The 27,185-nt window shown below is 45.9% G+C and overlaps 2 protein-coding genes and 1 long non-coding RNA gene across 5 annotated transcripts; 1 reads left to right on the top strand and 2 right to left on the bottom strand.

The window, feature by feature from the left end:
* Positions 1–5,717: 5,717 nt before the first annotated feature.
* Positions 5,718–8,498, bottom strand: LOC117188098 (histone-lysine N-methyltransferase, H3 lysine-79 specific-like). Of its 2 annotated transcripts, XM_033391429.1 has the most exons (6): positions 8,328–8,497; positions 8,090–8,258; positions 6,988–8,035; positions 6,821–6,917; positions 6,102–6,759; positions 5,718–6,038 (listed from the first exon to the last, which is right to left on the bottom strand). In XM_033391429.1, the coding sequence occupies exons 1-6, from the start codon at positions 8,394–8,396 to the stop codon at positions 5,845–5,847; spliced, it is 2,235 nt and encodes a 744-aa protein (XP_033247320.1). In that variant the 5' UTR covers positions 8,397–8,497; the 3' UTR covers positions 5,718–5,844. The 2 variants fall into 2 exon arrangements, with proteins under 2 accessions (XP_033247320.1, XP_033247319.1); XM_033391428.1 differs by having other exon boundaries at positions 6,988–8,258; positions 8,328–8,498.
* Positions 8,499–23,726: 15,228 nt separating this feature from the next.
* On the top strand, positions 23,727–24,161 carry LOC117188183 (inner centromere protein-like). Its single transcript, XM_033391659.1, has 2 exons — positions 23,727–23,881; positions 23,945–24,161. Exons 1-2 carry the CDS (start codon positions 23,803–23,805, stop codon positions 24,136–24,138), a joined length of 273 nt encoding a protein of 90 aa, XP_033247550.1. The 5' UTR covers positions 23,727–23,802; the 3' UTR covers positions 24,139–24,161.
* A 1,410-nt stretch (positions 24,162–25,571) lies between these two features.
* Positions 25,572–26,844, bottom strand: LOC117188486. Of its 2 annotated transcripts, none has more exons than XR_004472598.1 (3): positions 26,806–26,844; positions 26,031–26,743; positions 25,572–25,679 (listed from the first exon to the last, which is right to left on the bottom strand). It is a non-coding gene; the product is annotated as an uncharacterized LOC117188486 (long non-coding RNA). The 2 variants fall into 2 exon arrangements; XR_004472599.1 differs by having other exon boundaries at positions 26,031–26,760; positions 26,806–26,826.
* Between the last annotated feature and the right edge of the window lie 341 nt (positions 26,845–27,185).

Raw genomic sequence — 27,185 nt, 5'->3', positions numbered from 1 at the left:
ACGGACGGCCGGACGGACAGACGGACAGACAGACAGGGCTCAATCGACTCGGCTATTGATGCTGATCAAGAATATATATACTTTATGGGGTCGGAAACGATTCCTTCTGGACGTTACACACATCCACTTTTACCACAAATCTAATATACCCCAATACTCATTTTGAGTATCGGGTATAAAAATGCGGAGCATCGAATTTGAGGATAATAACATTGAAACACATTTTTGACGATTTGATTATTGGCCGTTTCCGTTTCCAACCCGATTCAGTTACCAAACCCGTTTCCATATTTTTCCGTACGACTTATTTGAAGCTGTGGAAATGGGTACCCGACTAACATTTGGTCTATATCAAATACATATTAAAAGTTACTTATCAATACAAAATTTAGTACAAGTCCGGGTACGTTAAACTGACCAAACATGGCGAGTACCCTGCCAAGTATTTTGATGGACAGAAAACGGCTGCGACAAGCATGTCCGGATGTGTCTTGTTGATATTGCCCAATAATTGCGGTTTTTTTTGTAATTGTATTTCACTTTTAGCGACTGTCCGAATGTCTTCAGCTTTCGGCTATTAAAGTGGCTCAGCCGGGATGGTAGGGCTAATTTTCGCAGAACATTGCAGTTCCAATCATAACCATTACATAACATGGAACGGAATGGGCAACATTCTGCATACACTGGGGAAAAGGATATTATAGAATTGAAGAAATATTTGTCATCTAAGTCGCCAATGAATGCAGAATCTAGTCAGTATCTGTTTAAGGCTATCACAACGAAATTTTTCAGTTTATTGTTTTATCACAAAAAATCCTTAACTGGCTAGGCTAACTTATTTCTATATTAACAAATAAAAAAAATAACATTAGTAAATTAATTATGTAGCAGGAAGAAATCCACAAGCAACCGTCTGACGGCTCCCTTCCCCAGGCAAAAGTCAAAGCGCATTCCAGCTGGCAGCGCATTGTGCTGCCGAAGCGCCCTACTGATGGGCTCATGAAAGCCATAATTGGTCCGGTGGAGATCAACTGCAAAGGGTGCATGGGTCCTAAGGCTCCTGGCGGGCGTAGTGAAGCTAATCCTACTAAGTAGGTCAGGGCAATCGATATTACCCACTAAAAGGTCAATGGTCCTACGATCCTCGAGAGAGGAGAGATGCACGAGGCGACATCTGCACTCATAGGACGGCATCGGAATGGAAAATGGCAGAGGCTGGAGTGCAAATTTCAGAAACTTTCTTTGGAGTCGTTCGATGCGCGAAATTTGGACGACCCCGGTGGGATTCCAGACCATGGAAGCGTACTCAAGGAGCGAGCGCACAAGGAATGCGTACAGACTGAGCCTTGTATATGGGTCCTTGAATTGGGATGAATTGCGCTTAACAAAGCCGAACATTGCATAGGCTTTTGGCAATATTAAATTCATATGCCCTGCAAACAGAAATCTAGAGTCAAATAAGACCCCGAGGTCAAGTATCTCCGTCTGCTTTAAGAGAGGATGGCCATCTATTGAATATGAGGCCAGCACATTAAAGACACGCTTGCTAAAAGAAACAAAGTAACATTTACTAATGTTGAGTGGGAGCGAATTAAGTCTGCACCAACGAGCAACTCTATCCAGGTCGCGCTGCAGAAGAATACTATCGCCTAAGGTTTTGACAGATCGGAAGATTTTAAGATCATCAGCATAAAGCAGATGCTCAGAAGCTTGAATGCTGAGACATATGTCGTTAATAAAAATTAAGAACAGAAGTGGACCAAGTTCACTTCCCTGTGGAAGGCCGGAAGTAGCCAAGAATGGGGCCGAAGGCTTTCCATTTATCAATACGACATACTCTCGCCGCTCAAGATACGACCTAAACCAACTGAGCAGGCAGGAATGAATCCCCAACCGATGCAGCTTGGCTATTAAAGCCCAGTGGGAGACTTTGTCAAAGGCTTTAGCAAAGTCAGTATACACAACGTCGACTTGAGAGTGCATTTCAAAGACACGAGTGCAGAAATTACTGAAAGCAATGAGATTAGTGGTTGTTGATCTACCCGGCATAAAACCATGCTGATTTGGGCTAATGTAGGATTTCATGAGGAAGGTGATTTTTCTGGCAATGATTCGCTCTAGAAGTTTTGAAACATTGCTGAGTTTGGCAATTGGTCTATAATTGGAAATGAGATTTTTGGTACCTCTCTTAAAAATTGGCGTAATCGTGGCAGCTTTCCACTTACCAATAAACTGACCCGTTAACAGCGAATTTGTGAATAGAATTTTGAGAGGTTCACAGAACGCTACAACACAGTTGCGAAGCAGGAAGACAGAAATGCCATCACAGTCGGGTTTATTAGAATTATCGAATTCATCAATTGCCACCAAAATGTCCTCCTCCGATACATCGAGTGTACCAATATTGACCACCGAGGGTATAGAGTTTAAGACATCGAAACTGTGCCAAGCTGCGTATGGCTCAAAATTTGAGCTAAAGAAAGAAGAAAAAAGGTTTGCTATACCATTATCCGTATTAGCGCTCAAGCTGCCCAGGTTCATAACGGAAGGAAGAGAGCTCGTTGACCTTTTGGACTTTATAAAATGCCAAAAAGACCTGGGATTGACTTAAAGTTCCCTCTCAACGTCGGCAATATATTGGTTATACAAAAATTTGCCTAAAAAAGCAAACTCCCTCTTATGTTGCACTTACCTTGCCCAATCTACAGGGTCCCGGGTCTTACTAAATCGTTTAAAGTACTTATTACGAAGATTCTTATATTTCATAAGACCCTTCGTATACCACGGCAGTCTATAGGAGCCATGCACCCTTTAGGAAGCATTGTTACCAATAATACGACGGACCGTATGCAGGAAAACATTATAGGACGTGTCTACACTAGGATGCGAGAGAACAGAAGCCCAATTAACATTTAACATATTATCCCTAATAGCATCATTTTGAATTTACCGAAATTTTGTCTGGCGTCATTCGAGTCTGTGCGGTGGCATTCTGCTTTAGTAAACACATTTCTCGTCCTAAATCCTGCACACATCACATAAATTCCTTCCATTCGCGAATACAAGACCCATTCCTATTGGCTATGGTTGACCCAACCTCCATCAAGGGAGAGATCCTTGAGATGACTGGCGAGCATGTGGAGCAGCTCCATTCAATGTGGTCCCTCATGTTCGAGCCGAAGACATGCGAGGACTTTCTGCACAAACTCAAGGCGCACGCGGATAATTTCTATACGGATCTGCTGACCGAGTCGCGGGAGAAGCAGGCGGCCATCCTGGATGACATAGCCGCACTCCGAGCCGAGGCCAGCGACCTCACCCGACTCCTCCATGAGACGGTGGACATTGGTCAGAGGCCCGACGATGTGCCACTGATCATATGGCAGCTGAAGCTGGACAAAAGCATTGAGCATCTGCGCGAGGAGCTCTCGAAACGTCGGGCGGAGATCGGGGAGCTGCTGCTTCAGCAGGAGCAGCTCTGCGAAGAGCTGGGCGCACTGCCGCTCCCTCTACTGGCGGACCCGCTGCCCCTGCCCGATGAGATGGACGGCTTTCGCGACCATCTCGACAACCTGCGCTCTCAGCGCGCAGTGTGCCAGACGGAGCTGGACCAGCTGCGCAAGGCCATCAAGCATGACATGAAGATGCTCGAGCTGATGCCCCAGACCGATGCAGAGGATCGCCTACTGAACGATCTGAGCCACAATCTAACACCAGAGACACTAGAGCGGCTGCGGCAGATGCGCAACAGTTATGCCGAGCAGATCCAGGAGCTGCGCTCCAAAATCCATGACATGCGCGAGAAGATCTACGTGCTGTGGGATCGCCTCCAGGAGACGGACGAGAGCGCCATGCGACGAGTGCGCGAGTGCACCGAGAATACGCAGCGCACCTTTGACATCGTCCATTCGAAGCTGCAGCGCTGCCAGGCATGGCGCAGCCAGAACCTCAAGACGTTCATCGAGCAGCTGCGCGTCGAGATAAGCAAGTGGTGGGATCTAACGCTCAAGAGCCAGCAGGAGCGCAAGCGTTTCTTCAACTACTACAATAAGTATTACAACGAAGACCTGTTGGAGCTGCTCGAGCTGGAGCTGGATGATCTGAAGAGCTTCTACACGTGCAACAAGGAGATTTTCGATCTGTACGAGAGCCGTGCAGAACTTTGGTCCCGCATGCAGGCTCTAGAGGCAAAGGCCAACGAGCCGAATCGTTTCAAAAATCGTGGCGGCCAGCTCCTTAAAGAGGAAAAGGAACGCAAGGCCATCTCGAAGCTGCCCAAGATTGAGCAGCAGATCACTGAACTGGTGCACGCCTATGAGGTGCAATCGCATGGCCCGTTTCTGGTTTATGGCGAGAACATACTGGAGCTGATGGCTGGCGAATGGGAGAACTATCGGCAGGCCAAGCAGAGCTCGCAAGAAGGCCCCGCCCACCACGAGGACGGGCAGCAGCAGCAAATTGATGATGCCACCGCCGACTGCCGGTTCAACGGCCCCTCGCACGCCCCGAACTTTGAAGAACATGTCCTCAATGTCGACCTCGACAATGTCGTTGCGCAAGACCCCAACAATCCAGCTGATCACTCCCAATATGACCAAGAGCACTGAGAATCTGCACAAGCGACTAAATCCATCAGCAGCCGCCAGCTCTTCGGGGTATCGGCTGGCCAACAGCCAGCTGAAGGCGTCCAAGTCGCCACTAAGGCGGGTCCGCGTCCTGGACAACACATTGCGTCGCAGCGGGGGATTGGGCAGACGCAGCCTTGGCACACGCTCGAAAAAGAAGCCACGCACAAAATCAGCGGTGCCGGATACAAGATCGCCCAGCGATTCCGAGTATATGACCGATGAGACCACTGAAAATGACCGCGAAGCCGGGATCTCCTATGACGAATTTGTGCCCACGAGTCGCTCCTCAGTGCTGCCCGTCGGCGGGGCTCAGCATCAGCGCAATCGCGTGGCTGTGCCACGAATTCGCCATGTCCTCGTAAACCACAATTCGGTGGCGTCGGCCGCCAACACACCGTCAAAGCAGGCGGTCAATCAGGAGGAGAGGCCTCGATTTGGCAATCAATTGAAGCTCCCGTCGCCACGTGAAAGTCGCATGTGGCCGAATCCACGATGAGATTATCTATCGAAATTAATACTAAAATGTACCTATATTTTTGGAATTTGGAATTTTTATTTGCGTTTTATGTTTGATTTTATTTTATGTACCTTTATCTGTTTATCTCTGTTTCATTAATTTTCGATGTTGGCCCAATAAAAATTAAATTATCTTCAAGAAGGACAACCGAACCACACAAGCATTCAGGCTTACACTAGAAAAGAAGCATTCATAATATGGTTCCGCCCAGGGCGAATAAAAATGGAAATTGACTAAGAATTCCAACGGCATATGATGCATGTCACATTCCGCGATGGGGAGTTCGCAACATGTAACATGGCAATCTATATCCGAACTAACAAAAATTAAGTCTAAAATCTTATTTAGCCTATTAAAAACATTATTTACTTGGGATAAGCCCATACTAAAACAGTCATCTAGGAAAAGAATCTCGTTCGGCAAATGTACATTACTAGGTATCATAGCCGACGATTGCGGATCGCCGGACCATACCAACGAACCCAAATTGAATTGAGCACGCCGGCGGCTTTAATAGTTCTTAAGCAGTTGGGTATTAGTGTCAGAGGGAATCAAGTGGAATGGAAGTGGTATCGTGCGGTATCTTGCATTACTTTTCGCAAATACATTTATTTAATTTAAACTTCATTTATATTTCCATAGAACAAAACAGAAAAAAAAACAGGGCATTATTTTATATACATACGTGTTTGTGTATAACTAGTATTTTGGGAGCTCCGAGTAGCGTGGGGGCGTGGACCAGAGCACGCTGGAGTTGCGCTTCAGCTGGCTGGGATCGATGTTGGGGAAAATCAGTTTCAGGTCCGGAGTGGTGGGGGCCACCGAGAAGAAGCTGTCGATGACATCGGTGGGACAGTGGCTCTGCATGGCAATCGCTTCGCCGCGTACATGGCCTGAAAATGGGTCACAAAATTTTAGATTAGATCAGACACTGGATAAAGAAAACGCTAACTTACTGCGACTCCAGGTGGGTGCTGGCGGACGCTTGTGGGTGACCTTGCCCTCGTCATCGGTGGAGTCATCCTCGTGCAGCATGTCCCATGTGTATTTTGTCTTCGGCGGCGGTGGCAGAATCTTCTTCTTGGCCCCGGTCAACTGTGCCAGCTTCTGATTCTCCAGCTCCCGGATCTTGGCTTTCCTGAGGGCCTCGGCCTCCTCGTGCTGGCGCATCTTACGATTCAGCTTCTCAACCTCCAGCCGCTTGCGCTCCTCCAGCTTCTTTCGTTCCTCCTGTTTCTTGGCGCGTTCCGCGGTCTGCTTGGCAATGCGTTCGGTTCGCTCCCGCTCCTTTGCCTCTCGCTGCTGGGCGGCTTGCTGATGCTTCTGCTCACGCAGCTTCTTGCGCTCCTCGGCCAGGCTGTGCAGACCCTTGCGGAAGTCTTCGCCGCTGTTCTCGCGTAACAGGCTCTTGGTGGATGCAGAACTGGTGGACTTCAGGTTGGTCCCGGTGGCAGTCTTCAGCAGCGTCGTTGCCTTCGAGGCACTCATGGGGCCCTTCTTGGGCTGGGCCGAGCTCACGGGCAATAGACTTGAGGTCTGAGTGGGCGTATAAAAGCGCCCCACAGTCGGTGGCTGCAACTTGCCAATCTTGGGCGTGTTGCTCGTGTTCGTGCCCTGAAAAAGGAACATCAATCATCAATTCCCGAACAAACGAGGGAGAGCACTGCACTCTTACCGTATCCTTGGCTCGCTGGGAGCGTAAGTTGCTCTGGGCAATGGCCGCATTTTCGAAGGCCTCCACGCGCATCTTCACTGGACTCTGCAAGAGCGGACTGTGGGCAGGTCAAAAGGGAAGTATTGATGCTCCAATTCAAATAGTCTCCAGATTTTACTCATACTCACTTAAACAGCTCATGGGTGCGGCCGGGCAGCTTCATGGTCTTCACATTCGAGAGAAATTTCGCCACTGGTACCCTGTCGTCCAGCGACTCATCCTCTGTCAGGAGACTGTCCCGCCTTGGCTCTGACCCTGGCTTTGGTGGCCCCTTCTTGCTAGTAATAACTTCGAAGGTGGCGTCGGCCGGTGCAATGTTGGGGCTTTCATCGGTGGGAGCCGGACCCAGCACCATTGTGGCGTTGGACAAGGTGTTCGTTTCATTAATGGCGGCGCCAGCAGAAGCCTGCTGCTGTTGTTCTTCGAAGGGCGGCCCCTCGAGGGCGTCTTTGTAGATGGAGCGCTCCTGGTTGCGCGACTCGGTGCTGTTTTTGCGTGTCCGCGAGGAGACGGGCGAGTTTTTATCAATTTCACTAAATCGCTCCACCTTGATGGGCCGATGGCAGGCGCCATCCTTCTTCTTCTTTCGCCCCTTCTTGGACATCTCGGATGCCGTTGTAGTATTGCTGAATGCAGTCTCATCCGACCTGGTAGCATCCGTCTCCAAAATTGTGGATGTGGTATCTGTGGCCGGTAGGGGCGGCGGCATCTCGCCGGTAAACTTCTCCCGCTTGACTTTGACGCACACATTCTTGGAGGCGAAGACTTCGGCTGGCTTCTTGATGGGCTCTATTGGTAGTGTTGGTGGTGGCTCCTGTGGCTGTGTCTCCTCCACAACTGACGGTTTGGGATCCGGTGCTATGTTGTGCGTCCTGCCGTTGACCTGCGAGACGCGCTGTTCGCTCTCCACCTTCACCCGGATCGAATCCATTTCGCTGGGGCGACGCATCTTTCGGATGAGAGAGGGCTCCTTGAGCAGCTTTCCCGTTTTCAATTTGGCAGCCCGCTGCGGCCGGCCCGAGCTCATGGTGGTGTCGGCTAGAGTCGGTGCCGGTAGCGGCGGCATTAACGAGGCTATGCTGTTCAGGTTCTCCACCTCGGCAATGGCCAAAAGCTGGGAGTTGCTCAACCGCGCACTTTGGCGGCCCGAGGACTCTGCCGTGACATCGGGGGCATCTGGGGAGAGTGCAAGGTGAGTCTTGGTCTCTTTTAGCCCACAGCACAACTCACCTTGGGAATCATCTGTGTTGTCAGTCAGAGCGGTCAGCCGTTTGGGACGCTTCTGGGTCTGCTGTGGTGTCACCGCGGAGGTTTCGCTCTGCGCCGGGGCATTGTCCGCAGCCTTGGCATCTTTGGTCTTGACGCCGTAGAATAGTTCTTCCAGCTCTTTAAAGTGAGCCTGCAAAAAAAACAAGCGCGCCGCCATATTGATCGCCGTGTTCTATGTCCATTGCAGCCGAAAAAATACCTTCCGGATTTCCTCCAGTTTCAGCTGCATCCGCGACAGCGGCTCCAATATATCCAACATATCATCCATTTGGCACAAATGAGAATCTACACAAATTTAAACAAATTCCTTTTTTTCTCGTTTTTTTCAAATGGCGGCAATGCGACGCGCGTCTGCAGTGTGACCGCGGACTTATCCCTCAAATATACCGTCCGACCCTCAGAAATATACCAATATATACCGTTTAATTTTAAAAATATACCAAAAATATTTTGACGAGTTCAAGCTCTATTATACATATTCCACGTTTTTCATATTCCGTGCAATATTGGATTGCTATATAAAGTTGAACGGCAGGCACCGCTAATATCAAACGAGAGACAGAAAAATTAATAGATTGATTAAATTGACAAAATATAACATTATATACCAATATACCGTAAATATTCCGTCGGTTCAATTTTGACCGAAAAAAATACCGAAAAGTATTAAAAATACCGTAGACGGTTAACCTGGCGACGCGCGTCTGCAATGTGACCGCGGATCTATCGCTCAAATATACCGTCCGACCCACAAAAATATACCGAAATATACGTCTGACTTCTGATATATACTCGTCGAATACTCGTATTATTATCCAATTACTTCATCAATTTCCTACAAGACCGTTTAAATTCCAGTTTTTATCTTTATTGCATTGCTTACAAAATACGGTTTAAGCAAAATCGGTCAACGGGGGCAAGAGAATTTGTGTGACCTCGGACTAAGTGCTCAAATATACGGTCTGACCCTCAGAAATATACCAAAATATATACCGATGAATAATCGAACTTAGCCCACTTGGGTCCCTCTATTTAAACAGTTGATCGATTTGAGGTAAATGGCGGAAAAGTTACTGATTGTAAATCCTTCTTGTAGATCCATGCCATCTTTCCTAAAACTAAACGAGGGAGAACGTTGTGAGTTGCTGCGGACACCGCAACTCTACATTTATACCCGATACTTAGTCAGTATGGCTCTCCTCTGGCAGACGCCGCTAATATTGAACGACACGACAAAGAGTGCGTGCGAGAGAGACAGAAAATCAGTCTGAGCGTGACGTCGGGCGCTGCTTAGCCACTGCAAATTGATTTGTTCCTTTTGGCTATAATAATGATCTGATCTGATCCAGATTCAGCAATCTGATAGATCTATGATCTATGATTATCTATGATTCTGCGTTTTTAGTTTTCTCAAATCTGCAATATTGTGGATGCAACAGATTTTCGTCCTTTGTGTGGGCGGAAGGGGGTGGGGCAAAATTTTGAGATATACGTTTTATAGTGACATCTTAAAGGAGTGTGTGTACCAAATTTGGTTACTCTAGCCTTAATAGTCTCTGAGATTTGTGGATGCCACAGATTTTCGTCCTTTGCGGGGGCGGAAGGGGGTGTGGCGAAATTTTGAAACGAAACGGTCAAGGTCCGATATCACAGCAGTGTGGATACCAAATTTGGTTGCTCTGGCTTTTATAGGTTCTGAGATCCCTGAACTCATATTTTGCAATTGGCAAAACCGACCATGAAACCTGTGTGTTAGAGAGAGACAGAGCGAGAAAGAATGAAATTGTTTTCTTGATTCTGGCTACAATAATAATACGATCTGGTTCAGATTTTGCTCTCTAGAAGATATAGACATCTCCTACGATTCTGCGTTTTCTGTTTTCTCGTATCTTTGAATTTGTGGATGCCACAGATTTTCGCCCTTCGTGGGGGCGGAAGGGGGCGGGGCAAAGTTTTGAAATATACTTGTAGCAGTGACATACCACAGAAGACCGGATATAAAACGTCGTCGCTCTAGCTTTTATAGTCTTTGAGTATAGGGGTATATTAGATTTTTGGTAAAAGTGGATGTGTGTAACGTCCAAAAGGAATCGATTCCGACCCCATAAAGTATATATATTCTTGATCAGCATCAATAGCTGAGTCGATTGAGCCATGTCTGTCTGTCCGTCTGTCCGTCTGTCCGTCCGTCCGTCTGTCCGTCTGTCCGTCCCCATCAGCGCCTAGTGCTCAAAGGCTATAAGAGCGAGAGCAACGATGTTTTGGATCCAGACTTCTGTGATATGTCACTGCTGCAAAAATATTTCAAAACTTCGCCCCGCCCACTTCCGCCCCCACAAAGGGCGAAAATCTGTGGCATCCACAATTTCGACGATACGAGAAAACTAAAAACGCAGAATCATAGATAATGATCATATATATCAGATCGCTGAATCTGGATCAGATCAGATCATTTTTATAGCCAAAAGCAAGAAATCAATTTGCACTGGCTACGCAGCACCCGACGTCACGCTCAGACTGATTTTCTGTCTCTCCCGCACGCACTCTTTGTCGTGTCGTTCAATATTAGCGGCGTCTGCCGGAGGAGAGCCATACTGACTTAGTATCGGGTATAACTGTAGAGTTGCGGTCTCCGCAGCAACTCACAACGTTCCCCCTCGTTTTGTATTTGTATTTCACTTTTAGCGACTGTCCGAATGTCTTCAGCTTTCGGCTATTAAAGTGGCTCAGCCGGGATGGTAGGGCTAATTTTCGCAGAACATTGCAGTTCCAATCATTACCATTACATAACATGGAACGGAATGGGCAACATTCTGCATACACTGGGGAAAAGGATATTATAGAATTGAAGAAATATTTGTCATCTAAGTCGCCAATGAATGCAGAATCTAGTCAGTATCTGTTTAAGGCTATCACAACGAAATTTTTCAGTTTATTGTTTTATCACAGAGACCAAGAATTTATTTATTATTCGCCAACGGAATGAAAAAATCCTTAACTGGCTAGGCTAACTTATTTCTATATTAACAAATAAAAAAAATAACATTAGTAAATTAATTATGTAGCAGGAAGAAATCCACAAGCAACCGTCTGACGGCTCCCTTCCCCAGGCAAAAGTCAAAGCGCATTCCAGCTGGCAGCGCATTGTGCTGCCGAAGCGCCCTACTGATGGGCTCATGAAAGCCATAATTGGTCCGGTGGAGATCAACTGCAAAGGGTGCATGGGTCCTAAGGCTCCTGGCGGGCGTAGTGAAGCTAATCCTACTAAGTAGGTCAGGGCAATCGATATTACCCACTAAAAGGTCAATGGTCCTACGATCCTCGAGAGAGGAGAGATGCACGAGGCGACATCTGCACTCATAGGACGGCATCGGAATGGAAAATGGCAGAGGCTGGAGTGCAAATTTCAGAAACTTTCTTTGGAGTCGTTCGATGCGCGAAATTTGGACGACCCCGGTGGGATTCCAGACCATGGAAGCGTACTCAAGGAGCGAGCGCACAAGGAATGCGTACAGACTGAGCCTTGTATATGGGTCCTTGAATTGGGATGAATTGCGCTTAACAAAGCCGAACATTGCATAGGCTTTTGGCAATATTAAATTCATATGCCCTGCAAACAGAAATCTAGAGTCAAATAAGACCCCGAGGTCAAGTATCTCCGTCTGCTTTAAGAGAGGATGGCCATCTATTGAATATGAGGCCAGCACATTAAAGACACGCTTGCTAAAAGAAACAAAGTAACATTTACTAATGTTGAGTGGGAGCGAATTAAGTCTGCACCAACGAGCAACTCTATCCAGGTCGCGCTGCAGAAGAATACTATCGCCTAAGGTTTTGACAGATCGGAAGATTTTAAGATCATCAGCATATAGCAGATGCTCAGAAGCTTGAATGCTGAGACATATGTCGTTAATAAAAATTAAGAACAGAAGTGGACCAAGTGCACTTCCCTGTGGAAGGCCGGAAGTAGCCAAGAATGGGGCCGAAGGCTTTCCATTTATCAATACGACATACTCTCGCCGCTCAAGATACGACCTAAACCAACTGAGCAGGCAGGAATGAATCCCCAACCGATGCAGCTTGGCTATTAAAGCCCAGTGGGAGACTTTGTCAAAGGCTTTAGCAAAGTCAGTATACACAACGTCGACTTGAGAGTGCATTTCAAAGACACGAGTGCAGAAATTACTGAAAGCAATGAGATTAGTGGTTGTTGATCTACCCGGCATAAAACCATGCTGATTTGGGCTAATGTAGGATTTCATGAGGAAGGTGATTTTTCTGGCAATGATTCGCTCTAGAAGTTTTGAAACATTGCTGAGTTTGGCAATTGGTCTATAATTGGAAATGAGATTTTTGGTACCTCTCTTAAAAATTGGCGTAATCGTGGCAGCTTTCCACTTACCAATAAACTGACCCGTTAACAGCGAATTTGTGAATAGAATTTTGAGAGGTTCACAGAACGCTACAACACAGTTGCGAAGCAGGAAGGCAGAAATGCCATCACAGTCGGGTTTATTAGAATTATCGAATTCATCAATTGCCACCAAAATGTCCTCTTCCGATACATCGAGTGTACCAATATTGACCACCGAGGGTATAGAGTTTAAGACATCGAAACTGTGCCAAGCTGCGTATGGCTCAAAATTTGAGCTAAAGAAAGAAGAAACGAGGGGGAACGTTGTGAGTTGCTGCGGACACCGCAACTCTACAGTTATACCCGATACTTAGTCAGTATGGCTCTCCTCCGGCAGACGCCGCTAATATTAAACGACACGACAAGGAGTGCGTGCGGGAGAGACAGAAAATCAGTCTGAGCGTGACGTCGGGCGCTGCGTAGCCACTGCAAATTGATTTGTTCCTATTGGCTATAAAAATGATCTGATCTGATGCAGATTCAGCAATCTGATAGATATGGTCATTATCTATGATTCTGCGTTTTTAGTTTTCTCGAATGTGCAATATTGTGGATGCAACAGATTTTCGTCCTTTGTGTGGACGGAAGGGGGTGGGGCGAAATTTTGAGATACACGTTTTATAGTAAGATCTAACAGAAGTGCGGATACCAAATTTGGTTACTCTAGCCTTAATAGTCTCTGAGATTTTTGAATATCCCCAGATTTTCGTCCTTTGCGGGGGCGGAAGGGGGTGTGGCGAAATTTTGAAACAAACTCGTCTCGGTCCGATATATTAGGAGTGTGGATACCAAATTTGGTTGCTCTAGCTTTTGTAGTCTCTGAGATCTTGGCGCTAATGTTTTACTCTAAGCAAAGCCGCCTATGCTACGTGTGTGTTAGAGAGAGACAGGGCGAGAAAAAATGAAATTGTTTTCTTGATGCTGGCTATAATAATAATACGATCCAATTCAGATTCCGCAGTCTTAAAGATATGGTCATTCTCTACAATTCTACGTTTTTGGTTTTCTCGTATCGTCGAAATTGTGGATGCCACAGATTTTCGTCCTTTGTTGGGGCGGATGTGGGCGGGGCGAAGTTTTGAAATATTTTTGTAGCAGTGACATATCACAGAAGTCTGGATCCAAAACATCGTTGCTCTAGCTCTTATAGTCTTTGAGCACTAGGCGCTGAAGGGGACGGACAGACGGACGGACGGACAGACCGACAGACGGACAGACGGACAGACAGACAGACAGACAGGGCCCAATCGACTCGGCTATTGATGCTGATCAAGAATATATATACTTTATGGGGTCGGAAACGATTCCTTCTGGACGTTACACACATCCACTTTTACCACAAATCTAATATACCCCAATACTCATTTTGAGTATCGGGTATAAAAAGGTTTGCTATACCATTATCCGTATTAGCGCTCAAGCTGCCCAGGTTCATAACGGAAGGAAGAGAGCTCGTTGACCTTTTGGACTTTATAAAATGCCAAAAAGACCTGGGATTGACTTAAAGTTCCCTCTCAACGTCGGCAATATATTGGTTATACAAAAATTTGCCTAAAAAAGCAAACTCCTTCTTATGTTGCACATACCTTGCCCAATCTACAGGGTCCCGGGTCTTACCAAATCGTTTAAAGTACTTATTACGAAGATTCTTATATTTCATAAGACCCTTCGTATACCACGGCAGTCTATAGGAGCCATGCACCCTTTTGGAAGCATTGTTACCAATAATACGACGGACCGTATGCAGGAAAACATTATAGGACGTGTCTACACTAGGATGCGAGAGAACAGAAGCCCAATTAACATTTAACATATTATCCCTAATAGCATCATTTTGAATTTACCGAAATTTTGTCTGGCGTCATTCGAGTCTGTGCGGTGGCATTCTGCTTTAGTAAACACATTTCTCATCCTAAATTATCTTTACAACTGGAAAACCTTGAAGGAACTTATTTGCAATATAAAGTAGGTGTTTTTTTGGCCGCACATCAATCAGAATCAACTTGTTTTGTGCTTTGAGGCATGAGTCAAATCAAGCACACAAAATTTTCATTGTGCAATTTGTGCCAACACGAGAGGCGTCACTTATCTGTGCGGAGGCATTTTCCTTGAGCAACACATTGTGCAATCGAAATCCTGCACACATCACATAAATTCCTTCCATTCGCGAATACAAGACCCATTCCTATTGGCTATGGTTGACCCAACCTCCATCAAGGGAGAGATCCTTGAGATGACTGGCGAGCATGTGGAGCAGCTCCATTCTTTGTGTGGACGTTGACATGCAATGACTGCATCTTTCAAGAGGCGATGCAGTTACTGCACCGTCAAGTGGCCCGTGTGACACCAGCAGAAGGCTGTTACGCGCGGATCCCAGGCAAAACGCAGCCCTCCTCCCGCCCAACCGACCGAGGGGCGCTGCCGCATGACGCGCGGTGCGTAGCCGAACCAAACGCGAACATGCAAGAAAGATAGCTATTAGACTAACATTCGAGGAAAATTAGTACTAAACTTACTAAGAAACTAAGCATGCAATCAAAGTACAAATACCACTACAGTTACTAATTAATAGAAAGGTGTGTAAGGATTAATAATTTAATAAGGGGAAGAGAATTAGTGGTGGATATAATGTGGTAGAGGGAATTATAATCCGAGCATAAGACCCTAAACGGTTCATGCAAGGAATAATTCGATCTACAAAGTGGAAGGAACAACGGTATAAAATTTCTAGTCAGTCTAATAGGAATCGTGAAGTTTATGCGGCTCAACAGATCAGGGCTGTCTATGTCACCCCTGATCAAGTTGTGCATAAATATCACACCAAGCATTTTTCTACGGTTAACTAAGGATGGGAGGTTTACTAATAGTAGTCTACTAGAGTAAGATGGGAGTCTTACACCCGCATCCCAGTTAAGGCCCCGCAGAGCAAAGAGTAAAAAGTTTTTCTGTACTGATTCTATACGGTCCTGGTGTACTTTGTACTGAGGGCACCATACACAGGAGCCGTATTCTAAGATCGGACGAACAAGCGAGGTATAGAGAGTCTTTGTTATATAGGGGTCGTCAAATTCCTTTGACCACCTCTTTATAAACCCAAGCACGCTCATGGCCTTATTTACCATGGTAGAAATGTGTTCGGAAAACTTTAACTTGGGGTCTAACATAACACCCAGATCATCCACCAGGGTAATTCTCTCAAGAGAACCACCAAATAGGGTGTAAGGAGCCAACAAAGGGCTAGAACGATGAAATGTCATAACTTTGCATTTCGAGGCATTAAGGTGTAACAAGTTTGCACAACACCATGACTGAAAGTTATTGAGATCGGATTGCAAGCGAGAATGAAATGAAATGTCCTTGTACTGGACACAGAGTTTAACATCATCCGCATACATAAGTACTCGAGAGTATGTTAATACTGAAGGTAAGTCATTAATAAAGAGTGTGAAGAGTAAGGGGCCTAGATGGCTGCCTTGTGGTACTCCCGAAGAAACCTTTACTGGGAAAGAGAGGGAGTTTTTGAAGAGGACTCTTTGAGACCTAGAACAAAGATAGCTAGAAATCCATCTCAGGAGGTTGGGCGGAAACCCTAAAAGGTCAAGTTTATGCGCTAAAAGGGAATGGTTTACAGAGTCGAATGCTTTACTAAAGTCGGTGTAAATAACATCCGTCTGTAAGTTACCTTGAAAGCCTTTAATAATGAAAGAGGTAAACTCTAACAAGTTCGTGGTGGTTGATCGCCGCCTTATAAATCCATGCTGAGTTGGAGATATAAGTGACTTGCAGAGATGTTGCAAGTGCGGAGTTAAAACCTTCTCAAACATTTTAGGAATAGCGGATAACTTTGCTATACCTCTATAATTTTTTGCATTAGACTTGCTACCTTTTTTATGGAGAGGAATTATAAACGATTCCTTCCAGATCGGGGGGAAGCAAGAAGAATCAATGGATAGGGTGAATAGTTTAAGCAAAGGTCCACACAGAGCCTCGGCACAGTACCTGAGTACACAACCTGGAACCCCGTCTGGACCCGGTGAAAACACCGGCTTAACTAGTCGAAGATCATGAAGTAGGGAACATTCATTTAACAAGGGACTGAAAATGCCGTTCGACCTCGGTAAACCGTATGGGTACGGATGACCAGAGTAGCTTTCCTCAGAATAGGTGGTTTGGAAGAATTGGGCAAAAAGATCGGCAATTGCCTGATCATTATTTGCCGACGTATTACAAAATGATAGCGAAGATGGGTGTGCGGACGTTCTACGCTTACTGTTTACGAAGCTGTAAAACTGTTTAGGGTCCTGAGTAAAACGTATCCTGCATCGAGATAGGTAGTTCTTATAGCATTGAGCATTAAGAACTGAAAAGTTTGACCGAGCTAATACATAGCGAGAGTGAGAAGTAGGAGAACCCACTTCTTGAAATTTTGTATAAAGTCTTGATTTTAAGTTTTTTAGACTGGATAACTCTTTGGTAAACCAAGGGGGTTTTCCAGATCTAGTCGGACAAGAAAGCGGGACACAAGAATTGAAAAATGTGCCAAGAGCATTGTAAAAAATGTTTGTGCCTTTTATGATATCAGTGCACAAGTACAAAGCGGACCAATCAAAATCCCTAATGAGGTTATTAAGCTTCGCAAACTCGGCTTTACGAAAGCAGCGGACACGTTCGGGCAGCCTACTCGACCGATCCAATACAGTTGGTCCTATATCTAGCGACACCTCGAAAGTAGGGTGGTAGGCGTCTTCAGGTATAGTGAGCGGAAGGGCTCGGGTTAACAACACTATAATCGGATCCGATACAAAGCACAGATCAAGCAATCGACCCAAGGAATTATTCACATGGTTGACTTGAGACAGGGATAGGTCAAGCAAGCCGTCAACAAAGTCATGTCGTGAAATGGGCACTAGGATACTAGACTCGTTTACCGAAGACCAAACAGTTCCTGGCAAGTTGAAGTCACCAAGAACTATCATACGATCTTTATCAGATAGCGAGGAAGAAACAGCGGTTAAAGCGGACAAGTGCTGCTCATAAATTGAAATATCCGAAGAAGGTGGGATATACGAGCAAGTAATGAATATAGCGAAAGCGGGAAGAATCAGTTTTACACACAGGAATTCCAGTTCCTGTTGAACTTGGACTGTGAAGTGTTCCGACGTGAAGTAAGAGTCCACTGCAATTAGAACCCCCCCTGCTCGTCGAGACGAACGGTCCTTTCTAAAAGTTGTGTACCGACCTGCCAAAACCTCGGAACTAAGAATGTCCGGCTTTAACCAGGTTTCAGTAAACACAATAACGTGGGAAGCAAATGCAACACTATCCCGGAAAAGAATGCTGAGCTTACTACGCAAGCCTCTTACATTCTGATAGGTTACTAAAAGAGAAGTTAGTTTTTTGGAAAGGTGGAAGCAAGACGGGAAGTTGAGGAAGAAGAAGTTGAGGTTTAAGTTGAGGGTGGCACACTGGAAAGGTTTGGAAGGAATATGGGGGGCCTATTCTTCTTCTTAGCCTTAAACTCCTTCACCACCAAATGCTCCGGCCAAAATTTGGCGGAGCAAATGGTGTCAAATTGAGTTGGGGAGATGCTTATCTTAAACGAGGCTATCTCCCTGGCATAAGAGAAGTTAAATTTCTCCACCTTTAAACCCACGGCTTTTATTTTGCTTTGAATAAAAGCAATTACATCATTAGATGTGAGGTCAGGGGCCAGCCGTGAAACAAAAACTTGTCGTTTTGGTGGGACTCCCACCAGTGGTTTAGTCACCACAGGCCTAGTACCTGTGGTGGCAATATCCGGAGGTCCGGAACGTCTATTTACTGGTGGGATCGGTATAGACGGGACAACTAGCGAACTTGCGGACACCACGGACACGGACGCTGCAGACGTACTTGGCTGCACATTCTCCGAGGCGATGAATTCGGCTACCGAATCTGCGTCGCCAGCAGCTGTCGTTGCCCTTGGAGTGGCAAACGAGATCAACTGCTGCACACTTGGAGTGGTCGGAGTCAGTTTTTCGGCGGCGCACGGCTGAGTGACGGTTGGCAATTGCAGATCCCGCGGAGTGACCTTTTTGCGCCTCGGAGACTCATTCAGCAGTTTTAAACCGCTAAACTGAGCCTCCATGGCTAGGAGCCGATCGTATTGGTTTTTAAAACCAACGGTCAGCTCCTTAAAGCCACTCCGCGTCTGCCTCATGAAAGCCACCATGTCTTTCTCCACCGCACGGCATGCCTCGCAACTGTAATGCAAGCCATTACGTTTGGCTATAGCATCACTCACGGGGCCAGAAAATCCAGCGCATTTTGCGTGCACTACGCTGTCGCAGAGCCAGCAGGGGACATTCGGCTGATCGTGGGTGATCTGCTTCTTACAGCTTTTTTTGGCACAGACCACAGCGTATTCCATTTTATTTTATTATTTATTTATATATATACTATTATTTTCAAAACAAATTGGTATCAGACCAATGTGCCAGACAACGCTCAAAGCGGAATTGGTAAAAAAAAAAAAGAGAGCAGAGTGGAGAGCGGTTATAGCGAGAGCTACTAAGCAGAGAGCGCTATTGCTCAGAAAGTTTAAAGAGCGAGAGAGAAAGAACAGTTATTGAAGTTGAGGTGATAGCGAGAGAGTGATAAAACAACAAAAGCTACCAGACGAGAGCGGACTGCAATGCAATGTAATGCGTACTCACTCACTGCAACAACACAACACAAGCACAAGCACAAGACGACGCCGAAAAATAAAAAGTTAAATAATGTTTTAACACAAATCAAAAGGCATGCACTCGCGTAATAGAATAGGTTTCCAGATTGTTGTCTGGTTAGGAAGTAAATTTAGAATTTAGTTAGGAAAACACCGGCTGTTTATTCAAAACAAAAGGAAAAAATGCGGAGCGCAAAACAAAAACACGTCTGATCACTACGAAAGATACGAAAGATACACACATCCACTTTTACCACAAATCTAATATACCCCAATACTCATTTTGTGTATCGGGTATAAAAATGTAATGGAAAGTTTTATTTGATGTTTACAAGCGTACTTTAAGCATTTACTCAGAGTCGCCTCTTCACCTGAACCCACTTAATCTACCAATAAAACCCTCAATTGAAACAGCTCAACAGCCTGAGTTAAGCCGATGAAGAATAACCCTCAGTTCCGAACTCATAATTTTATCCGATTGATGAATCACTTTCCTTCAAGGCTAGATAATTTTAATTTTTTACGACCTCATAAAGTATTTATATTCTTGATCAGCATCAAAAGCCGAATGGATTTAGCCATGTATGTATGTCCGTCTGTGCGAACCGATGAGCGCCTAGATCCCAGAGACTTTAAAGGCTAGATAAACTTAATTTTGTATCCAGTATCTAGTTAAATGATACGAGAAAACTAAATGCGCAGAATTATTGAGAATAACCGTATCTACCAGATCTACGAATCTGGGAAAACGGTTCCCTTACCGCGTCCACATGTCCCACTTCCTGCCATGAGCATTATCTAGCTTTTGTGTGGAATCCCGATCATGGTAGCGTCTCTCGCGTGAGCTCCTAACCGGCGTGGACTTTCTGCACTCGCATCGCATCATATCATCCTTCGAAATAAATATGAATCAAGCTTATGTTTAAATCTCTGTTGTTGCCATAGATCAGCAGTGGCCCCAAATCCATCCTAAGTTTCAGTGTACTCCTTCGCCAAATTTTTGCGCGGGTCAATGCTGTCCCACAGCACAGGGCATTGGCAGCATTCCCTTTCCTAACAAACATGCAGCTCGTCGAGGATTAAAACGAACGGCTCATTCGCATAAAGTTGAAGTTAATAAAAGAAACGAACCTTTTGTTCGAGAATCTTCTTTAGTCTGTGTTGAACTTGTTGACTTCCGGTCTGCCGCAGCAGCTCCAACACCTGGACGCCGCCGCCCCTTCACTCCTGGACAGCCCTTACCTGGCCGCAGGTCCCTGGCCAGCATCCCCTCTATCCCGTCGATGGAGTGCCCTGGTGGCCTGGTCTGCCACCACACATCCCATGTGGGAGCCACCACCAGCAGCAGCAGATGAACACAAAGCATTCCATCAACGATATCCTGGGAGGACGCTCTGGAGGAAGCAGAAGCAGGAACCAACAGCAGACGCCCCAGCAATTGCAACTGCAAGACCAGCAGGCACTCACGGTAGCACCGACGTCGCCTCTCCAAAAACTGGGGCACGACTCGGAACGGCACACGGCAGGGCTTCCCCCCTGCTGAAAATATTGCTGTCTTCCCCCGGACCAAACGTGTGTGCAAACAATTTAGCAAGACTCGAATGCCGGTGAGAGAGCCACACAAAAGGCTGATCTGCGACGGAGTACGAACTTATTACAACACATTGGAATTCGATCTCCCGTTCACAGATTGCAGGAGGCATGAGGGAGGTACTTGATCTCTTTCCTGGAGAGCCCAAGGAGAGGTGGCCCACGAGTGGCCGTCCTGCGGCGCGGGATAAGAAAAAATTAAACTATAGTAGGAATCGAATTGCTATACCAAAGTATCGCACAACACGGTGAACATACCAGCCGTGGCCCACGCACTGCCCGCAGTACCCACTGCAGCAACAGCAGGAGCTACAAAGGCCACATGCCAGAGCCACTGCTCGCAGAATACGTGTGAAAATATTTATATTTAATTTAATTTAATTGAATTAATATTCAAATTCCGTTATCCAAGCAGATTTGAAACGATTTTAAAAAAGACTAGGGGGAACGTTGTGAGTTGCTGCGGAGACCGCAACTCTACAGTTATACCCGATACTAAGTCAGTATGGCTCTCCTCCGGCAGACGCCGCTAATATTAAACGACACGACAAGGAGTGCGTGCGAGAGAGACAGAAAATCAGTTTGAGCGTGACGTCGGGTGCTGCGTAGCCAGTGCAAATTGATTTGTTCCTTTTGGCTATAAAAATGATCTGATCTGATCCAGATTCAGCAATCTGATAAATATGATCATTATCTATGATTCTGCGTTTTTAGTTTTCTCGTATCTTCAATATTGTGGATGCAACAGATTTTCGTCTTTTGTGGGGGCGGAAGGGGGTGGGGCGAAATTTTGAGATATACGTTTTATAGTGAGATCTAACAGAAGTGCGGATACCAAATTTGGTTACTCTAGCCTTAATAGTCTCTGAGATTTGTGAATATCCCCAGATTTTCATCCTTTGCGGGGGCGGAAGGGGGTGTGGCGAAATTTTGAAACAAACTCGTCTCGGTCCGATATATTAGGAGTGTGGATACCAAATTTGGTTGCTCTAGCTTTTATAGTCTCTGAGATCTAGGCGCTAATGTTTTACTCTAAGCAAAGCCGCCTATGCTACGTGTGTGTTAGAGAGAGACAGAGCGAGAAAGAATGAAATTGTTTTCTTGATTCTGGCTATAATAATAATACGATCTGGTTCAGATTTTGCTCTCTATAAGATATAGACATCTCCTACGATTCTGCGTTTTCTGTTTTCTCGTATCTTTGAATTTGTGGATGCCACAGATTTTCGCCCTTCGTGGGGGCGGAAGGGGGCGGGGAAAAGTTTTGAAATATTCTTGTAGCAGTGACATATCACAGAAGTCTGGATCCAAAACATCGTTGCTCTTGCTCTTATAGTCTTTGAGCACTAGGCGCTGAAGGGGACGGACAGACGGACAGACGGACGGACGGACAGACGGACAGACAGACATGGCTCAATCGACTCGGCTATTGATGCTGATCAAGAATATATATACTTTATGGGGTCGGAAACGATTCCTTCTGGACGTTACACACATCCACTTTTACCACAAATCTAATATACCCCAATACTCATTTTGAGTATCGGGTATAAAAAATAACATTAGTAAATTAATTATGTAGCAGGAAGAAATCCACAAGCAACGGTCTGACGGCTCCCTTCCCCTGGCAAAAGTCAAAGCGCATTCCAGCTGGCAGCGCATTGTGCTGCCGAAGCGCCCTACTGATGGGCTCATGAAAGCCATAATTGGTCCGGTGGAGATCAACTGCAAAGGGTGCATGGATCCTGAGGCTCCTGGCGGGCGTAGTGAAGCTAATCCTACTAAGTAGGTCAGGGCAATCGATATTACCCACTAAAAGGTCAAAAATAAATATTTGAGCCGCAATGGTCCTACGATCCTCGAGAGAGGAGAGATGCACGAGGCGACATCTGCACTCATAGGACGGCATCGGAATGGAAAATGGCAGAGGCTGGAGTGCAAATTTCAGAAACTTTCTTTGGAGTCGTTCGATGCGCGAAATTTGGACGACCCCGGTGGGATTCCAGACCATGGAAGCGTACTCAAGGAGCGAGCGCACAAGGAATGCGTACAGACTGAGCCTTGTATATGGGTCCTTGAATTGGGATGAATTGCGCTTAACAAAGCCGAACATTGCATAGGCTTTTGGCAATATTAAATTCATATGCCCTGCAAACAGAAATCTAGAGTCAAATAAGACCCATAGGTCAAGTATCTCCGTCTGCTTTAAGAGAGGATGGCCATCTATTGAATATGAGGCCATTACATTAAAGACACGCTTGCTAAAAGAAACAAAGTAACATTTACTAATGTTGAATGGGAGCGAATTAAGTCTGCACCAACGAGCAACTCTATCCAGGTCGCGCTGCAGAAGGATACTATCGCCTAAGGTTTTGACAGATCGAAAGATTTTAAGATCATCAGCATAAAGCAGATGCTCAGAAGCTTGAATGCTGAGACATATGTCGTTAATAAAAATTAAGAACAGAAGTGGACCAAGTGCACTTCCCTGTGGAAGGCCGGAAGTAGCCAAGAATGGGGCCGAAGGCTTTCCATTTATCAGTACGACATACTCTCGCCGTATCCGCACTCCTGTTAGATTTTACTATAAAACGTGTATCTTAAAATTTCGCCCAACCCTCTTCCGCCCACACAAAGGACGAAAATCTGTTGCAACCACAATATTGCACATTCGAGAAAACTAAAAACGCAGAATCATAGATAATGACCATATCTATCAGATTGCTGAATCTGGATCAGATCAGATCATTTTTATAGCCAATAGGAACAAATCAATTTGCAGTGGCTAAGCAGCGCCCGACGTCACGCTAAGACTGATTTTCTGTCTCTCTCGCACGCACTCTTTGTCGTGTCGTTCAATATTAGCGGCGTCTGCCAGAGGAGAGCCATACTGACTAAGAAGCTGGTACAGTTGACCGGGGCCAAGAAGAAGATTCTGCCACCGCCGCCGAAGACAAAATACACATGGGACATGCTGCACGAGCCACCGATGACGAGGGCAAGGTCACCCACAAGCGTCCGCCAGCACCCACCTGGAGTCGCAGTAAGTAAGCGTTTTCTTTAGCCAGTGTCTGATCTAATCTAAAATTTTGTGACCCATTTTCAGGCCATGTACGCGGCGAAGCGATTGCCATGCAGAGCCACTGTCCCACCGATGTCATCGACAGCTTCTTCTCGGTGGCCCCCACCACTACTTACCTGAAACTGATTTTCCCCAACATCGATCCCAGGCAGCTGAAGCGCAACTCCAGCGTGCTCTGGTCCACGCCCCCACGCTACTCGGAGCTCCCAAAATACTAGTTATACACAAACACGTATGTATATAGAATAATCCCCTGTTTTTATACCCGATACTCAAAATGAGTATTGGGGTATATTAGATTTGTGGTAAAAGTGGATGTGTGTAACGTCCAGAAGGAATCGTTTCCGACCCCATAAAGTATATATATTCTTGATCAGCATCAATAGCCGAGTCGATTGAGCCATGTCTGTCTGTCCGTCTGTCCGTCCGTCCGTCTGTCCGTCTGTCCGTCCCCTTCAGCGCCTAGTGCTCAAAGACTATAAAAGCGAGAGCAACGATGTTTTGGATCCAGACTTCTGTGATATGTCACTGCTACAAAAATATTTCAAAACTTCGCCCCGCCCACCTCCGCCCCCACAAAGAACGAAAACCTGTGGCATCCACAATTTTAAAGATATGAGAACCAAAAACGTAGAATTGTAGAGAATGACCAAATCTTTAAGACTGCGGAATCTGAATTGGATCGTATCATTATTATAGCCAGCATCAAGAAAACAATTTCATTTTTTCTCGCCCTGTCTCTCTCTAACACACACGTAGCATAGGCGGCTTTGCTTAGAGTAAAACATTAGCGCCTAGATCTCAGAGACTACAAAAGCTAGAGCAACCAAATTTGGTATCCACACTCCTAATATATCGGACCGAGACGAGTTTGTTTCAAAATTTCGCCACACCCCCTTCCGCCCCCGCAAAGGATGAAAATCTGGAGATATTCACAAATCTCAGAGACTATTAAGGCTAGAGTAACCAAATTTGGTATCCGCACTTCTGTTAGATCTCACTATAAAACGTATATCTCAAAATTTCGCCCCACCCCCTTCCGCCCCCACAAAGAACGAAAATCTGTTGCATCCACAATATTGAAGATACGAGAAAACTAAAAACGCAGAATCATAGATAATGATCATATATATCAGATTGCTGAATCTGGATCAGATCAGATCATTTTTATAGCCAAAAGGAACAAATCAATTTGCACTGGCTACGCAGCACCCGACGTCACGCTCAGACTGATTTTCTGTCTCTCTCGCACGCACTCCTTGTCGTGTCGTTTAATATTAGCGGCGTCTGCCGGAGGAGAGCCATACTGACTTAGTATCGGGTATAACTGTAGAGTTGCGGTCTCCGCAGCAACTCACAACGTTCCCCCTCGTTAGTTATAATACTATATCCATGATTCATAAATGTAACGTGTCATCTACGCACGTCTGTGTATATAAATCCTGCCAGGCTAGCTGGCATTCAGCGAAGGGAAGCACACGCTTTGGGTTTCCGGCCTCTGCTCGTCGGCTATTGGAGTGATGTTCTTGCCCCCCTCCTGCTGGTGGCCTATACGCATTATACCGCGAATGAAGTAGCGTGTCACGACGAAAATGCTTAACCGGGAGACACTGTTTATCCCTGAATAGAATTGTGGATGTGTGCTGGAAAGGTATCTCAACTCCGCCTCTGGTGTTGTCGAGGTCGTGTCGCCCACCCTACCATGGCCATTCCAAACCGTTCGATTTAATGACGGAATGGCCCCTTTGTCCGGGGCGTCCTACATGGGGAATTTTCCAGCGAAAGCAAAGCGGTAGATTTATACATTATAAAGTTTATTCACTTACTGGCTAAAACACTAACATTACCCGCAAATACCATAATATAATCACCCACATTAAAAGAGTAGCTAAATGAAATATATGTATAAAATTCCTACAAATACTTGGCTATGTGTCATACAAACGATATACTAAAAAAGTCCGAAATGGACAAACTAACTTGCTTGCTGACTCCGTAATGTTACGAAACCAATTCGAGTGGGCACTTCTCCCTCTCACTCACCGACCGGCCCTAGTTCCCTTGTTTCAAGTTGTAATTTATTAATAACAGAATTTAAGTCCACTCATACCTTTTCTCCAGTTTATGGCTCCATCGGCGAAAGCGCTTTCCTCGATGAATACCTAAAGCTGCTGTGGTGGGAGAACACTTAAATGGGCACAAGGTTGGGGGAAATCATATTTGCAAATCGGCGAGAGTCACGAGAAGCCACTACCGGAATCAAATCTAAATCTCTCCTAATTAACTCCGCACAGAAATCATAATTAATTACACATTTACAAACACGAATACAATTACTCCGTCAATCCGTTGCTTCCTCTTTTCTTTCTATTCTCTTTCTCCCGACTGTTATCTATGTTTCCTTTCCACCTCCTGGGCGAACGGGAACAGCTCAAATTCTTTCCCCTGCTTCTGCAGGTGAAAGGTACGCGAAAGCAAAGAAAAAGGCCAAACGGCCAATCTCCGACGGTGCTAGACTAACACTTTCTCTCCGCCGATCTGCTCGCGACCAAGGGACGGGCCCTCCTTATCTGCCGCGTCGCGCTCGACTACTAAAGTGCCGACGCCAACGCCTCGGGAAGCTAGCCGCTTGGGGGACCGAGCGCTCCCCAAATGTCTTCTCCCTCTGCTTCCACGCTCGCTTCTCCGATGGCTGAGCGCTTTCCAGACAATCCCAAAGGCTTAAACGCCACTTTGTTAGGCTTGCGGCTGCTGTTGTTTGCTGGCTGGCTTCCTGGGACGATTGAATCCGCACTGCTTAACTCGATTTACTAAGCGCCAAGACTACAAATGGGACAACTCTTTATTCTCCTTTAGCCCTTCTCTTCTCTTCCCGCAGCACTTACCCCAACCGGACTCAGCGCTATACGGCTTCTGACGACTGAATAGCCCACTCGCCTTCAACCAAGAATCTCGCAGTCGAATCTTGGATTTAGATATTTAGATTCCCTAGAGTTTTTCTCTTCACTAAATTTTTGGTTTTTCCTTTCCGTCGGACCGATACGCAACCGACTCAATTGACTTTCACGAGGGAATAGCCGATAGGGACGCCAACGTTCTGGCGGCAAATCCTCTAACAGGTCCCTGGATGCATTTTCAACAGAGAAAGCCTGACGTTTTGACCTGTTACCGTCTTTTTGGTTTTCCCTTGACCTGTCGTTCGCCTGCCACTCTGAGCACTAGATGGCGCCACAAAAAACTCAGCATTCCCTGCTACAAGCGCTAC

This window comes from Drosophila miranda, chromosome 3, assembly GCF_003369915.1.
Source record: "Drosophila miranda strain MSH22 chromosome 3, D.miranda_PacBio2.1, whole genome shotgun sequence".
Classification (NCBI taxonomy): domain Eukaryota; kingdom Metazoa; phylum Arthropoda; class Insecta; order Diptera; family Drosophilidae; genus Drosophila; species Drosophila miranda.
The sequence above is the reverse complement of the archived record's forward strand: the minus strand, read 5'-3'. Positions and strand labels throughout refer to the sequence as shown.

What these genes read in the sequence shown, in the direction of transcription:
- LOC117188183 (XM_033391659.1), top strand. Translation starts at nt 23,803, where the DNA reads ATGGGACATGCTGCACGAGCCACCGATGACGAGGGCAAGGTCACCCAC. An exon ending in AGCACCCACCTGGAGTCGCA is followed by an intron (nt 23,882 to 23,944) that starts GTAAGTAAGCGT and finishes ACCCATTTTCAG; the next exon opens with GCCATGTACGCGGCGAAGCG.
- LOC117188098 (XM_033391428.1), bottom strand. Translation starts at nt 8,396, where the DNA reads ATGGATGATATGTTGGATATATTGGAGCCGCTGTCGCGGATGCAGCTG. An exon ending in AACTGGAGGAAATCCGGAAG is followed by an intron (nt 8,259 to 8,327) that starts GTATTTTTTCGG and finishes TTTTTTTTGCAG; the next exon opens with GCTCACTTTAAAGAGCTGGA. An exon ending in CGCACCCATGAGCTGTTTAA is followed by an intron (nt 6,918 to 6,987) that starts GTGAGTATGAGT and finishes ACCTGCCCACAG; the next exon opens with TCCGCTCTTGCAGAGTCCAG.